This window comes from Uranotaenia lowii, chromosome 2, assembly GCF_029784155.1.
Source record: "Uranotaenia lowii strain MFRU-FL chromosome 2, ASM2978415v1, whole genome shotgun sequence".
NCBI lineage: Eukaryota > Metazoa > Arthropoda > Insecta > Diptera > Culicidae > Uranotaenia > Uranotaenia lowii.
In genome coordinates this window covers 316,831,417-316,844,333 of record NC_073692.1, presented here as the reverse complement: position 1 = coordinate 316,844,333, position 12,917 = coordinate 316,831,417, and the positions used below count along the sequence as shown (strand labels likewise).

General features: G+C 40.2%; 1 protein-coding gene across 5 annotated transcripts in view; it reads right to left on the bottom strand.

Annotated features, from left to right (window-relative positions):
- LOC129742577 (E3 ubiquitin-protein ligase RBBP6-like) overlaps positions 1 to 6,932 on the bottom strand; it is a 30,167-nt gene extending 23,235 nt beyond the window's left edge. Inside the window, exons 1-11 of one of the 5 annotated variants that reach the window (XM_055734489.1) lie at positions 6,777 to 6,932; positions 5,055 to 5,248; positions 4,706 to 4,985; positions 4,190 to 4,301; positions 3,753 to 4,125; positions 3,427 to 3,684; positions 2,460 to 3,348; positions 1,982 to 2,401; positions 1,798 to 1,917; positions 1,615 to 1,743; positions 1,175 to 1,525 (exon numbers count right to left, since the gene is read on the bottom strand). In XM_055734489.1, the coding sequence (XP_055590464.1) occupies positions 1,175 to 1,525; positions 1,615 to 1,743; positions 1,798 to 1,917; positions 1,982 to 2,401; positions 2,460 to 3,348; positions 3,427 to 3,684; positions 3,753 to 4,125; positions 4,190 to 4,301; positions 4,706 to 4,985; positions 5,055 to 5,220 (3,098 nt within the window). In that variant the 5' untranslated portion in view covers positions 5,221 to 5,248; positions 6,777 to 6,932. Of the gene's footprint in view, positions 1 to 1,174; positions 1,526 to 1,614; positions 1,744 to 1,797; positions 1,918 to 1,981; positions 2,402 to 2,459; positions 3,349 to 3,426; positions 3,685 to 3,752; positions 4,126 to 4,189; positions 4,302 to 4,705; positions 4,986 to 5,054; positions 5,249 to 6,396 lie in introns of all 5 variants that reach the window. The other 4 variants (XM_055734492.1, XM_055734490.1, XM_055734491.1 and 1 more) reach the window with 4 other exon arrangements.
- Positions 6,933 to 12,917: the final 5,985 nt, after the last annotated feature.

Sequence of the window (12,917 nt, the reverse complement as noted above, 5' to 3'; positions counted from 1 at the left end):
CGAATACGGTCTTTGAATGGCATGATGTAGCTTTGTAATATTGCGACATTTCTTTTTGAGCATGTATTGGATTATTAAAGAACAAGCTAACAGTTTAAGATCGGTTATTGTTTATCAACAATCTTCATTTTGTCGTGAGGCGGAAATCAAGCTAAGCTAAGCTAAGCTATTCTTCATTTTGTCGTGAGGCGGATATAAAACTTTACTTTATTATCTATTATCTATAAGTGAAAGTTCGCCCTTTAGGCTTGAACAATATTTTGAAAATGACTTGATCACGTGATTTATAACATTAACAAACAAAACGTTTTACAATATTCAAAGATATAATAACAACAACAGATATGTATCACAATTTGGAAGTTTAAATTTTTACAATAAATCAGTCTTTTCGAAAAATTATATACGAAAATGTCGTTGTACAATTATGTCAGTTTCAAATATTTTAATGAATATAAAAGATCGGAGCAGAATAATGTAATAAATGGAAAATGAAAACAAAATTCATTGATTAGGTGATTGAATCAATATTTGAAAAACGCCTTAAATTAATATTTTGAGAAGGTTGGAAACATACAAAGATGATTTTTTTTAATTTGGATTACGCTTTCAAATATATTTGAAATCTTTTTTTTTTTAATTTATATTTTTTTTAACTCGGAAGCGTTTACTCAAACATTTTTATGTTGAAATAATCATAAATTAAAAATTGAAAAAGGAATGCTCCTATCTGACAAAATAAATTTTGTAAAGCGACGACGTAATAATTTTTCGATTACAATTCTTTCTACTTATAACTAAAAATAAAAAATTTTCAATAAATAATCATGCGCACATCACATGAATGCATGTTCATACCATTCGTATGGCTGAACACTAATATTTCTTATTCAAAAAGGTATTCAAAAAGGTTTAATGATCCCAACTATAATTTTATAATCATATTTATAGTTTTGCATTCTTACAGTTGGGTGGTAACCGTTAAAAAAATACACATTTGTCATCAGACTAGAGCAATAAAACGACTCGAAGCCGTAGTATTTGCTTTTCATGAATCGGTTTAACCAGTTCATCAATAACCCCCCGCAATCGATTGACCCACATACTCTTAACAGTAACGGTAGACAATAGATAAATGTAAAAACAGACAAAGGAGAATAGTAGAGCACAGTACCTGCTTGGGACCGGCACAACATTCGGCGGAAGTGACTGTTGTGACGGGGGCCCATAATGTCCAGCCTGCGGAACCGCTCCGTGATGACCGACAGCTGCAGCGCCCACTGCCGTGGGATCATGATGATGTTGATGATAGTCGTTCGGGCCACCAGCAGCAACCATGGGATGTCCGTACTGATCGAGCTGCGGCGCCGAGGCCATTTGCGGCGGAACACCAGAAGCACCGCGGTCGTAACCGGAGCGCGGATAGTGAGACGACTGGTAGCCGGATTGGTCACCTCCCCGGTTACCACCTCGACCACCGCCACGGGACCCGCCACGATAGCCTCCCCCGCGACCTCGGTATCCGCTGAAAGGCAAAACAGGAAAGTTGATTTCAGTTTTTTTTTTGTCTGAATGGTATCATTAAGATTGTAAAACTTTGGTAAACAAATTTACCTTGAATAATGCCCTCCGTATCCGGGAGATCGTTCACGGTCTTTGAAATCACCACCGCCGCGATGATCATCTCGACGATCTTCGCGTCGATCTTTGCTGTGTTTGCCGTGTCTGTGAGAAGTGTTAACACTATTGGTTAGTTGTAAGATTGATATCTGTTAAAGAGGAAACTTGAAAACTTACCGTCGATCTTCGAATGATTTTGACCGGGAACGACTACCTCGCCGCTCTCTATAAGGACTACGCGAGCCGCGTCGTTTCGGCGACTTGCCCCTTTTCGTTACTGGCGATCGTGACTTTGATCTGTGTTAAACAAGGAAGAATATTAGAATTGTTTAAAACAAAAAAAACAAAAGATCAAACTAACCTTGAGCCACTAGTACTGTAAGAGCTGGAACGGTTGCGACGCCGTCCTGCGTTAGCCTCACCACCAGCTCGATCACGTTCCCTATCCCGGTCTCTGTCGCCGCGTTCCCGGCCCCTTTCTCCACGGTCACGTTCACCGTGCCGTTCATCTGTGTGTTTTTCTTCCGGTGAACGACGACGATCTGGCGATCGAGCCCTTGGTGAACGTCGTCTGTCTCGTTCCGGGGAACGTCCCCGTCGGTTGCTACTGGAGTTGCTACCAGAGTTATCGAAGGAGCGAGAGCGGCGACCGCGATCTCCTCCATGTGGTGATCTGTGTCGATTAGCTGCTGCCTTGGCTTCTTGTTCCTTTCGACGTTCTTTTTCACGCATGATTCGGTTAAACTCTTTAAGGGGATCATCGATGACACGAGGCGGAAATCTGTATAAGAAATTAACAATTTATACATAGGATTTAAAGATTTGCAATAGTAGCTTACCCATGCCCAACATTCGGCATTCCAGGATAGCCTCCAGGACCCATTGGGGGCATGTGACGTGGTCTCATGTGCGGCGGATGAGGTTGATATCCACCTCGAGGCGGATACATCATTCTAGGCCGTTCACCATGATACATGCCGCCATGGTGTTCGTATGGACGCTGTTGATGAAAGCCTGGTTGCATTCCGTAGCCTCCGGGGTACGGATGAGGCGGAGCTCCATGCGGAATTGGCCCTGGGTAGTGTCCTGCAGGAGCTGGATGTGGCTGTCCCATATATCCTGGATGCGGTTGCATCGGTGCCAATGGCTGTTGTTGCGGTGGATGATGAGTATGTGTAGGCAAAGGGAGCATGCCGCCACGAGGTTCCCTGTTAGGGTGATACTCGGGGGAACGTTGCTCGTACTCGTGTTTTGCAGCCTCTCGATTCGGTGGAGCTCCAGTAGCATAGTTTTCTTTGTCCTCCGTTTTCGGAGTACGATCTCCTGGTTCTTCATGCGAACGCTCATGATCGCGGGCTCCCCCGCTTATATTACCTCCTTCACGACCTTCTCGGCCATCTCGACCGTCACCACGGCCATCTCTTCCTTCTCGTCCATCTCTACCCTCGCGACCATCTCGTCCTCCATCGCGACCATCTCGTCCTCCTTCGCGCCCTTCTCGACCATCGCGGCCTTCTCGACCACCATCGTGACCATCACGGCTGCCGTACGGATGTCGATCATGTTCCCTGTGACCACCACTTCCCGTCGGGGGAGTATCGTGCCGGTAGTGATACGGAGGAAGCGGATGTCCATTAAAATGGCCCCAGAGAGCCCCTCGTCTCTGCACTGTAGCAGGCGGGACCGTAACCGTTATGTTATCCTCATAATCGGATTCATTATCAAAAACTAGAAATAAAAATTTTTTAAAATACAAACAACCAAAACATTTCATTTCACCATCAAGCCGAGGACAACAAATCTTACCTTTTTCCTCTGCACCCGGTGAGCCAATATCGCCATGCTGAGACACTTCCTCGTAACTCTCGTGTAGATTGTCACTTTGATCGTTTGATTCATCTTTCTCATCTTCCGCTGCCTTCTGATGTTGCTGATGATGCTCTTCCGACGCGTTCTCCTCATCGATTTGCGATGTCGAAGAAACGGTTGTTATAGCGCTTCCCACAGACACAGAAGCTGCTTCACTCGACTCCGTTGGTTTTTGTTGCTTGTTGGATGAAGCCGCTGATAAAAAAAACATTCCAATTTTAAACCTTCGATCACTTCATAAAACTACCATCGGCTTCCTTTACCTTTCTTAGCTGTTTTAATGTATCCGGTTTCGTTGCGGAATGCGTTGACCGAATTGCGCAGGAATCGATTGGGGATCAGGGACCCGGGTGAGGAGCCCTTCTCTTTGCAATCCGGACACTCGTTGTCTTCCGACTCGAGCAGCGCGGTACGAACGCATTCGTCACAAAACGAACTACCGCAGCAGGGAATCATCACCGCATCGGTGAACAGATCCTTGCAAATCCCACATATCAGATCCTCCGGGATGGTTTGCTTCTCTTCTGGCGGCATCTGCGGAATCTGTACCACTGGATTGTTTTCCGGGTCCTTGTCTCGCTCGATGAATGAACGGGGAATGCCAGAAACTCGTTTCGTTTCCAGGAGCTCTTTCGGCTGTTGGCAGGAAGGAAACAGAATTATAAAAGAAATTCTCATTTGCAATTTATCGGTTACTTACCAAAGGTCCTAGAGGGCAATTTTTGATCCAATGCCCTGGTTTATTACAGCGATAACACTTGTAGCTGGCCGGTACTTCGCCAGTTTGAGAGGCACCACGAATCTTTTGATAGCTATGAGGAATTAGAAAACACAAATTAGTCCCAGTTGGATCAGTCAACGAACAGGTAACGGTAATGTAGGTAAACTTTCATTAAATGTACCTATACCTAGTTGTTTCCTAAAGTTATGTGAGGTAAATATAATTGTTTTTATTTTTCGAATAAATTTCTGAAGCTAATTTTGATTGAGTTTTAACATATTTTCACAATAACGTAATTTGAATGGATTGAATAATATACCTTTGCTTAAATCTGTTCCAAAGGAAAGCATTAACACAGTGTGGATAGGAAAGTATTAATAAAATGTTTCGATGTAATTTTAAGAGCAAAATCTTTTCTATTTTTCAAATGGATATGATGGACCATACACAAGTGGGTATTAATGGATTGATAAAACCAGAAAAAAACGCTCTTACTTGGTAGGATCGTACTCGGCTGTGCTCTGGAACATCATCTCTTGGATTTTATCTTCTTCGGTTCCGGTCATAGTAGACAGATCGACGTTGGCCTGAACGACCGATGCCGCCGACTCATGGATTACCCCCTTACGGGACGAGGACGAAACCACCTCGCCAGAAGCAATGCTGGGTATTCCACCCTTCGGTTCCCAATTCTTCTTCGGGGCATTCTTCAGCGGTATCCGAGCGATGGTTAGAGATGTGTTCTTAGGGATGAGCGTTGAATCTTCGCCATATTCTGGAATCGACAATAAACAGAAATTGCATCACGGATACTCAAGATCAATTTTTTCAATTTCCAACTTACCTTCCTTGGTTTGGGCATTGGTGATCTGCAAATCGAAGTCCATCGTCTTCCCCAGCCGTTTCTGGTGGATGATGGCTTTCTTCAAATCTGCCACCGAAATGTGTAACCCATCGAAGGTGATGGTGTCGAAATCGAGGGCACTCTTAAATTTGTAGTGAACCGACATCTTTCAGGATTGATTTAGTGCTGCTATTCTAAAATAAAATGATATAGAACTTAAAATGTTGGTTGAAATTTTATGAGAATTGGCATCATCCTTCGAGTGCCGTGGCGCCGTTTCGTGTCGTTCTGAAAAACTAACGACATTGTTTCGAATTTCAAGCGTTAGGGTCCAATGCATGGTTTAAGTAGACCCTACAATACTTATAGAAATAAGTTTGAACAAAGCATACAAAAATGATCATTCTGATCGATTTTAAGGGCCCAGTACAAAAAGTACATATTTTGTGGGAAATAGAGGGAAAACACAAAACAGAAAACAAGAGAGAGAAAAAAGAGAAGGTAGTTTGAAAAAAAAACTATACACAAAGGTCGAATCAGATAGACTCAACGCAAACGATTTGTATAGATGTTTGTCGATGAATGGGGCTTTTCGAACTATGAGGCTGGTTGAATCGAAATAAATTCAGCATAGTACATAGCTTTAAAAGTTCGCAAAACCATGAAAAGCCACCAAAGATCTGATCCTTGTTTAAGTTACGCTTAGGTCAGGGCCCGTACGATTTATCAAGTTTTAGTTTTACAAATTTCTACCGTTCTAGTGTTCATTTTAATGTTGCATAAAATCAAATAATGTTACAAGATCGCATCGAAACATGTTGTTTTCAATTTGTCAATGTATTTTTTTTCTAATAAAAGCTTCTCTGTCGCAAGACCGCAAGTTATGAAATTTATTTTTGTTATTCTGCGTACATTTTTCAAGCTTGTTTTATCCCGATTACTTTGTATGACTTCAGACAGACAAAGACTATCATTTCTTCAGTAAGCTTTGTCTTCAGAATAATTGCTTAGTGCTTGATTGGGCAGATTTCAATTAATTCATTCACTTGTGACCGTGAAATTGTATTTCCTTGACATTAGCTATGATTTTATATCCATGGGCTGACGGTCAATCAAAAAGAACAATTACAATAATTACATTTACTTCACTCTACTGTATAAAGCACCCAGAACAACTCTATACTTTTTATGTGTTAGCTTGCCTTGGTGATAAGATCCTATTAAAAATTGATACGCGTAATGCGCTTACCTCCAATAACATACAAAGCATAAAAAGACAATGAAACATAATGGGTAGTTCCCACAGACTGATAAGCAATTATATAATCGGAATTCTACTTACATGTTTTCTAGTGCGTATCCCCAAATTGTGATACTTCCAAAAGGGGGTTTCCAAGCTTGTAAGAGGTTATGATGGGTGTTCCCAAAATGAAAATCTATCTCACATCAAAACTCACGTAAATACGTGGATCATAGCACTTCAATTGTAGATAATGAAATCTTCGATTTTATTTGTGAGCCAAACAAGCGTTGCTCCCCACCCGTAAGCGGAATGAAAAATTTCTCCTCAATCAATCCAGGTTTTCGTCCACCATATTGCGGAACGAAAAAACCCCGATTGAAATTCACATCACTGATGATATCGTAGCGACAAACTTACGCAGCGATTTTCTCGTGTAGTTCCGACCGGAAACGAATCAATTTTATGCACAATATACTCACGGTTAAGGCGGCAGCAATCTTCACTGCATTTCGATCGTGAAATTCACCAATTAAATGCACTTTTTCGCAAAAAACTATTGAAACACTCCCGCACCCGACCGAACTCGCACGATTGTTGTAATTTCACTTTTACCGAGCGCGACGGACGAGATGGCGGCTGCACGCACACACTCGCGTTTTACGTTTTTGAAGTTTGTGGCAGTGTTGCCATGAGGTTTTTTATTTTACTCGTATGGTGCTATTTCCTGCCGCCTGAGGGCAGTTTGGTCGTTAAAAGGACATTAACTAATACCGTATTTGTTTTCACCACCCGAAAGTGTTGCACCTTCCAAGCTGAAAACGAGCATGAATCGAGTTTTGCACCCACCTTTGTTGGTGTACGTGAAATCGGCAGTGTCAACAGAAAACATCAAGCTGTCAAAAATCCATTACAGCTGGTATTTGTTTTCGTTTGACTTCGAAAATTGAAATGAAATTTATTTTAGTTGATCATTGTCTTTTAAATAATATGAAAATTTTAGCATGAATTTATATATTGTGTTGAATTGTGAAGATTTCAGATTTATTTTGCTTGGTAGATTCTCCTCTGGCTCTGATGATAACTGCAATACCGGCTGATTCTGGGCGGTCTATTCTTGCTGCTGCTGCTAGACTGCAGTTACCCCAGCTTGAAGGTTCCGGTATTTTGAACGTTTATTCCTCGCAAATCTCATCTTCGTTCGAGTACCTATTTCCGTTTTCAGATGACAAAAAAAAAATTCTTGGAAGTCAAAATGGCGAACTCGGATCGCGGAAGTCGGGGGAGAAAGTTTTGCTAACAGACCGAAACGAACAAAATTCAAGCTCCCAATGCGGGTGTAGTCTCGAACTACCGTTTTTGAAGGGCAACGGGTGGAAATCTGGGACTTGGCGCAACCTTTAGTGTCCGTCCAACACTTTATTTAATATTTTCCACACCGTTAAAATAATCCACACTTCGACTGTCCGTGACTATCTCGTCCTCTTCCCGTGCTGTCAGTCCCTCCCTCTTCATATTGTACGTCCAAGGTATGTCAAATACTAAGGTATGTTATACCGCAGACAATGCACGCTTTATAAAAGATAGAACCCTACATCCCTACTTTTCATTAAATAAAAAATAAAAAGCGGAATAAATACATCAGCAAGTCAATCGGTTTGACTTTACACACAAACTTGTACAAATCAGTTTTTATCATGATCGCTACTCCGTTAACTGATTCGGTTCATATTCCTAAATTCGGGAAATCCAGAGCTCTATTCAAATTCTAAAAACCTTATGGTTACATTGATACGCATCCTTGATGACTTGTTTCGAGTAGAGATTACCGTGAGTCCTCCTAGACGTTTCACATGGCCTACAACATCTTTCAACATCCACCTTACTGCTACAACTATCTATCCTTTAATGATCGACGTACTATCTCTTGCTACCTCTCCCCTTTTTCATAATTCAAAAGCCTTCATTTGTTAAATAAAAATCAACGTTAAAAAAAATTTTGTTTACCCATAGAAATAATAAGTGGAGAAGTCTATCTTGGTCATTCGTTTCCAAAACTTATCTTATTATTTTATCCTTAACATTTTCCTAATATGTTTATCTTTAACTTTACTTTCAAACCCGTAAAAAAGGTGTTCATTGATTTGACATTTGATCAGATACAGGTTAACAATGAACGATCTTTCGATTCTCCAGCTCATTCCCTACCACCATTCTGATCATATTCTAATTAAACTACAAATTCACTGTCATTAACTGAACTTTTTGGTCAGATATTCCATAGAATTCAATCATAAATACCATCCATGGGGATTTATATATTAAATTAAATTTAATGAATGAAGTTTCTCTCTCGTTTCTTGAAATTCTGATAGCTGAAATATAGCAAATATTTCACAATAACATTTCTATTTATGACAAAATTAAACTCAATTTCATTCAACTATAACTCCACATTTCATATTTGAAGTCTGGGAACTTGACATTTCTATTTTCTCAATTTTTTTTGAGATCTTCGTAACTCTTACCCACTAGCAACTATCTATAATTTACAATAGGACAGAACGTTTCAAAAGATGAAGAATTGTACATTGTTATTAAATATTTTGATTAATTTTATCGCCTCTTTGATCTGATCATTCGCCTAATTAACAATCTAACTTCCATCACAGCATCTTTCGCTACTTTCTTTATTTTCTTCTCCGGGTCCAATGTTGGACCCCACGAATCAAATATAATGCACACAACGCTAGGTAGCACTGCTCATTACAGCGCTTTACTTATTTTGCTGTAATTATCAAATACTTCGTTTTGGAGCATTTCTGTGCAACATTTTACAAATCTTTTTTTTTTTATTTTATTTTCTGCTTCACTTCGGGCCAATTCGACTAAATAATAGTTCTCAAACCGAGGCTCTACAATTTACAAACTTTCCTAGTTTTACTAATTTAAAACCAAGCTCTATTTAGCTCCTTGCTAAGTCTTACATTCATCTCTTTGCTCCCATTCCCAGAGATAAAGCTCAATGCTATCGTCACACCTGCTTCAAACTTACTTAGCTGGGCTCTCTGCTTAGTCTAACTCTCATATCTGTGCTCCCTGCGCTAGAGTCATCCGTAGCTGACTGCAACTTTAAAAGTTATGTCTGTTATACATTATATAAACCCTACTAAGCTCAATGTCAAGTTTATCTAATCTCTCGGCGCACTGCTCTAGAATTATCATACTTAGCTCCCTACTAAGTTTTAACACCCCACTCTAGGCTCCCATCACTAGAGTCGAACATAGCCTCCTGCTAATGTTCCATCACTCCTCTCTAGGCTCGCAGCACTAGAGTTGAACATAGCCTCCTGCTTATGTTCCATCACTCCACTCTAGGCTCTCAGCACTAGAATTGAACATAGCCTCCAGCTAATGTTCCATCACTCCACTCTAGGCTCCCAGCACTAGAGTTGAACATAGCCTCCAGCTAATGTTCGATCACTCCACTCTAGGCTCCCAGCACTAGAGTCGAACATAGTCTCGTGCTAATGTTCTATCACTCCACTCTAGGCTCCCAGCACTAGAGTTGAACATAGCCTCCTGCTAATGTTCAGACTCTCCACTCTAGGCACCCAGCACTAGAGTTGAATTCCCTTCCAATATCAAATACCTCATTTTCTGTTCGCAGAGCACACCCTTCACTTATATTGCTTCTTCTAACAAAAAGGCCTTAATCTTACCAAAATAAGCCGTATCCTACTTTTAGGCGAAATAACACGTTCCGGTGTTTCTACCGACGTACCAAGACCAAATACAAATCGATCATTCCAACTTCTCTTAAAGAAATCGATCTACTATCAGCAACTTGAAAATTCATTTTTAAAAATTTTAAAATCATATATTTGGTAGTTTCCTTCTTTTTAACACACTCAACTGATTTGATGCTTTTTACACAGAAACGGTTATTGAATCATCGGGCCCTTTTGAATAATTTAATTTATGCTTCTGCTTTTTATGATCTCATAGCTTCGCAAGACCCGTCAAACTAACCCAGAATATTGTCTTTAGTACCGATCCACATAAAATCTCCAAACTAAACGTTCCGTATCACTTAGCTGAAGTAATCACTCCATTTTGATAAAATAAAACTAAAAACATGTTAATTAACTCTCATTCCTGTTGCATCAACCAAGTAAACACCAATAATACAAACCATGCTACGTCTTGGGCAAGTAACGCAAATGAAAACAAGGTTCAGAATTGATCAGATTTAAAACACGTCCCTCTGTAGTTCCACAAAAAAAAATACAGGAAGAAAATCAAAATTTAAGCGCTATAGTCTCCTAAACAGCTAATCAATTGGAGAAAATAACAGAACATCGCCGATCTGCCAGGAGGATCAGGAGAAACAAGATGCGTTCTCTAGCGTAGACAAAAACAACAAAAAAACAGCGAACAACCACAAAATTTACTAGTAAACAAAACCTTTCCTAGTCCGAGCCATGCTACACGGTTTGATGCTATATATTGCAATACATTTCTCCGCGAATCCTGCATATCATTACACTCCTCAAACCAACCTGGAAAAACGTTACGAGTTTTCGGCATATCCACCCACTGGGCAACCGCCTGCAATAGTAACCATCATGATACCGCCCGGCGATTTGAGGTATCGTCCCCCTCAGGCCAATTGAACACAAAACACAACAATATGATAAACAACAACATTGTCAACATGAACATAACCATACTATCGCTCAATCCTCTACTAATTTCTCTTTCTCTTCATCATTTTACCCCCTTCTCTAGCTACAAAACATTCACATCTTTTCGGCAGCCATTTTTGCTTTCGTTTTTTCGAGAACAAATTGTTCCAAGAACAACCAAATTCTTTGGACAACCAGCACAAAATTATAAGGAAAACGTACCTCAACTATTCCTGGTTCGTTCTCCCGCTCGTCGCCAATTTTAGTGTCCGTCCAACACTTTATTTAATATTTTCCACACCGTTAAAATAATCCACACTTCGACTGTCCGTGACTATCTCGTCCTCTTCCCGTGCTGTCAGTCCCTCCCTCTTCATATTGTACGTCCAAGGTATGTCAAATACTAAGGTATGTTATACCGCAGACAATGCACGCTTTATAAAAGATAGAACCCTACACAACCGAGCATCGTCGCCCTAAGGCACAGCTCGAAGCTGGCTTGTAGCAGAGTAGCTTCGATGCAGCTGAACGCTTCTTGCTGTGGAGACCAACTTATAGGACCCTCCCGAACAAGAAATCTTTTCGGTTTGGGCGATTCCACCAAATCTTTGGGTTGGCCTTTTTGCACTCGAATTTGCTGCTCTTTTTCGGCATCGCCTGGAACCGATTGCAGCAAGCCTTCTGGGCACATTTCTTCTTGGGAGCGTTGTTTGCTTTGGAACGTGCCATCCAGGTGAAATTCTCCGCCTCTGTTGGAAACGGCACTGGTATTGAGTCCGGAACAAGTTTCCGTTCTTCGGGATAATAAAGAGAAAAGCTCAAACGCAATTTTGCGGTATAGAAATAAACCAACCAGCTGATATTTGTTTACATCGGGAAGCACGTGCTGTCAAAATTCATGATAGTATTGGTGAGAGCGCAAGCAACACCGAATATTTTCAGAGTGTTCCACCGTCCACTTTATGGTGCACTACCAGTGGGCTACTCTTCGTGAAAACGAGCATGAAAACAGCAAAAAGTGCACTACCGGTAGTGCCCCGGTGCACCACCACTTGAAAACAAATTCTCTATAAATTCAATGCGTTGTTCACAGACAACAGGCAAAGTTTTTCAATTTGAGGGGACATAAAATTGAAAAAAACTGCATCTCTTTTATCTCAAGTTTATTTGAGCAGTTGGTTGTTGAATACCTCCGATGTGATATTTAATATAAATATTTGAATCCAACCCGCATACTAAAAAACTATATCTTAAACAGTATATACGATTCATCTACAGCTTCAGAAAAAGTGATTTTCAGTGTAAACGTAGCTGTTCTATTAAACTTTACTTCGACGAAAAATTTGAACGATAAAAACGAAACATGAACCTTTATGTGAAAAAGTGATGATATCTGTAAAGGTGATAGAATGGTATGAACGATTTCCTTTAATTTTTCTGTAATCGTAAAAATGATCTCGAACCGTTAACCCTACCGTTCATGACTGATGACAAACTTGCGTCAAAAAAGAGCGAAACGCTGGTCAGAGATGCCAGGTAGTTTTGCAAAACATCAATGCGTACTTATGAGAATATCTCTTATATTTTTTTTGTATGTTCTGATACGACTCTGTAGAGTTTCGAAGACATTAATTTATCTTGGAGATATGCACATACATCATACTAAACGAGGTTTTTTGCGAATCCATCTGGACTTAATAACAATTAGAGTTAAATTGTTATTTTTGTATGAATAGGACGCGTCTTAAGCAACCTTATTCAACATTAGTCGCAAACAAATACAATTTCCTACATAATCACATTATTCTTCATCTTATATAAGGTAAAACAACGAGTGGTTATTTGAAATCAAGCATTCTTATTTGCATCAATAACTCATTGATGTTTCTAAAACATTCTTAAATTACTACCCATAATCAACCAGGATCATCTAAA